This window comes from Camellia sinensis, chromosome 8 (genome assembly GCF_055761805.1).
Source record: "Camellia sinensis isolate YWXY chromosome 8, ASM5576180v1, whole genome shotgun sequence".
NCBI lineage: Eukaryota > Viridiplantae > Streptophyta > Magnoliopsida > Ericales > Theaceae > Camellia > Camellia sinensis.
This window is the reverse complement of record NC_138968.1, coordinates 175,734,297-175,737,977: the sequence shown is the minus strand read 5'-3', so window position 1 is coordinate 175,737,977 and position 3,681 is coordinate 175,734,297. Positions and strand designations below refer to the sequence as shown.

The 3,681-nt window shown below is 37.5% G+C and overlaps 1 protein-coding gene across 1 annotated transcript; it reads left to right on the top strand.

Annotated features, from left to right (window-relative positions):
* The first annotated feature begins 1,057 nt into the window (after positions 1 to 1,057).
* Positions 1,058 to 1,390, top strand: LOC145798315 (uncharacterized). The gene has a single exon (XM_082885828.1). It carries the CDS (start codon positions 1,058 to 1,060, stop codon positions 1,388 to 1,390), a length of 333 nt encoding a protein of 110 aa, XP_082741954.1.
* Positions 1,391 to 3,681: the final 2,291 nt, after the last annotated feature.

Here is a 3,681-nt window from a genome sequence, read left to right as displayed (position 1 = left end):
TTTGTTGGTGGACCACATTCGAGAAGCCCAACGGAAAGACTCAGTTTTGGAGAAGACCCGAGCTTGAGTGAAAGATGGTACTCTGTCAGACTTTATTATTAAAGAAGATGGTGTGTTGATGTTTAAAAATCGATTATGTGTTCCAAATGAGTCTGAGATAAAAAGGGAGCTATTAAATGAGGCCCATAACTCACCTTATGCAATGCATCCGGGGAGTACAAAGATGTATTGAAATTTAAGAGAAAGTTATTGGTGGTCAAATATGAAGAAAGAGCTAGCAGAATTTGTGACAAGGTGTTTGGTATGTTAGCAGATTAAAACAGAGCATCAACGCCCAGCTGGTTTACTTCAACCTCTTCCTATACCTAAATAGAAATGGGAGCATATCACCATGGAATTTGTTTCGGGCCTGCCTCGCACACAAAAGGGGCATGACTCTATTTGGGTGGTTGTAGAGAGGTTGACCAAATCAACATACTTTTTGGCTACTAAGAAAAACTTTTCACTTGATTGATTAACAAAAATTTATGTGGATGAAATTGTAAGATTGCATGGTGTGCTGGCAACTATTGTTTCAGACAGAGACTCGTCCTTCACATTCCACTTTTGGCCTAGTCTTCAAAATGCCATGGGTACTAAATTGAGATTTAATACAACTTTTCACCCCCAAATCGACGAGCAATCCGAGAGGACAATCTAAACTTTAGAAGACATGTTGAAAGCTTGTGTCCTAGATTTTTGAGGTAGTTGGAATGAATACTTGACATTAATAGAATTTGCATACAATAATAGCTATCAATCAAGTATTGGAATGGCTCCCTATGAAGCTTTATATGGGCGAAGATGTAAAACTCCAACGTGTTGGGATGAGATTAGAGAGAGAAAATTGTTAGAGCCAGAGATTGTTCAAATTACTACTAATAAAGTGCATATTATTCGAGAAATATTGAAAGTGACTCAAAGTAGACAAAAGAGCTATGCAGATAATCGGAGGAGGGATTTGAAAATTCAAGTTGGAGATCATGTATTTTTACGAATCTCGCCATGGAAATGAGTGATGCAATTTGGTAAGAAAGGCAAACTAAATCCAAGGTATATTGGGCCATTTGAGATACTAGAGCGCATTGGCAAGACAGCTTATCGTTTGGCTTTACCACCTAGTCTATCTCACATTCACAATGTGTTTCATGTATTTACGCTGAAGAAGTACATGCCTGACCCATCACACGTGTTAGATTTCCAACCAATTCGACTCAAGGATTATTTATCTTATGAAAAGGAAGCCATAGAGATTGTGGACATGAAGGATCAAGTACTACGTTCTAAGACTATACCACTAGTAAAGGTATTGTGGAAAAATCATGCTTTGGAGGAAGTTACTTGGGAGTAGGAGGATGATATGAAAATTCGATATCCATATCTTTTTCAAGGTATGAACTAGACTAAATAAATAAATAAATTTCGGGAATAAAATTTCCTTTAAGGGGGTAAAATTATAATATTCCATACATTCATCTAAAGCCAAACACACTCCTAAGTTAAACTCCACTTAGGATATCAAAACCCAACTCCAAACTGGATAGTAGGTGTGACAAAACACCCCATGTCAACTAAAAAAAAAGTGCAAATTTTTTTTACTTCATTGTCATCATTCTTCTCTCTCTAACTTCTCTCTACATTCTCTCATTTTCCTTTACTTTCTTGGTGGCCAAACACCCCACCTGTGCTCCACCCTTACACCACCACTTTAACCCACCATCTCCACCACTGCCAGCCATCTTATCTTGCCGGAAAAAGGGTCTGGTCGGCCACTCATTCACTTTATTTGAAAATAGCACAATAGAAGTACCAACTTTAGATTTTCTTAATATTTTGAAAAATCAAAACTTTGGGTTTATTTTCTTGATGGATTAGAGGCTTTTAATTGGTAAGAATCTGTAATAACCCTCACCATTGATTACTGATAACCCTACTGATTACTGCTAAACTATGACTGATTATGATAAGTAATTGAATCGACTGAAACACTGAACTGACTGATTGAACGTACTAGCTTAAATTCATGTCTATCTGTTTGACTGTTTAATTATCTGTTCATGTTTTATGTTTAAACTGCAAATTGAAGGCCTTATCGATGGCCGAATCTGAAATTGATTAGTGATATGTGTTAATCGTAATTTATGTGATTTTATGGCATATTTATCTAAAATGTGATTTAGTATGATTAAATTAGATTAGATAATGTAAAACACATAAGTTGGTTTTATCTACCAAAATGCCATTGTGAGTGGGCCACTACCTTAGACCATATTTGAGCCTTATTACACTCATTCATACACATTTCATCAGCTCATTTCTAAGCACAACCGACTAGAGTGAGAGAGTGAGAGAATAGGAGTGATTTCAACTTGATTTTGTGGATTGGCTTGAAGAACTTGAAGAACTGAAGTATAGATTGCATATTGAGCTCCTAGACCTTGAATACAAGACTTAAGGTAGAGTAATTACCTTCTTGATTGTGTATTTGAGTTGATTCTTGCATGGTTCATGAGCCTCTAGTGATTTAAGCCTAGAATTGGTCCTTATATGTTGAATTGAAGCTCATTCCATGCATGCATGCTTATATCCTAGCATTTTGAGGTTGACTACATAGAATTTGGTACATGCATGTTCATATTATTGGTATAGTCCATGATTTCATCATGTTTTGGAAAGAATTGGCTCAATTGAGCTAGCTTTTGAAGCTTTGAAGTTGTTGAATTCATGCATGTTACACATTCATCATGTTCTTGAAATATTTGTTGAAATTGGGTTTAATTCCCTCACCTTTGGGCCTTGATTTTACAAATTGAGCTTTGAATCATGTCATACTATGTATTTACAAGTGTTTTCCAGGAAATGGGCCCAAAGTAATCGAATTTGTTACATTTGAAGTTGAATTTGAGCTTGAGATTCAAATCTGGGAATTCCAGATTTTGAACTCACGCTCGAGCGGGGTGACTGGCGCTCGAGCGTGAAATTCGTGCTCCCAGCACTTTACACTGTTTTGAAGTCCGCTCGAGCGGGGAAAATTACGCTCGAGCGGGACCTTGTGCCTTACGCTCGAGCGGGTGTCGAGCGCCCAATCGAGCGTGATTTTCACACATCCAGCACTTTTGACTGTTTTGCAGTACGCTCGAGCGGGTAAGTCTACGCTCGAGCGGAAACCTTTGTCTTCCGCTCGAGCGGAGTAACCTACACTCGAACGTGAACCCCGTTTTCTGAAAATTCTGAAAATATTTTTTTAAGTGCATCTTTGCATCCTCATTCCATTCTAGGCATTCCTAGGCCTAGTTTAAGGTATCTTAATGAGGATATAGATGTAGAACCACACCAAGGCAAATTAGGGATTAAGTTATTATTTTCCCAACTGTGTAGCTTAGTGTGTGTTTAATCTGTAACTGTGTAGGGTTGGCATCTGAGGACGCGCTCTAGCTTAACTGTAGTCCAGAACTCTGTGAGTAACAACTATGTAAAGATATGTTCAAATATGAATATCTTCTAAATGGTTAAACTGTACTGTTTCTGAATTGATACTGTTAACTGAATGAATGTTTGTCCTTTATTCTGAACTGTATTATGGCATCCATAGCAATATACTGTTATTGAACTGTTACTGCTACTGTCACAGAGATCTCTGTC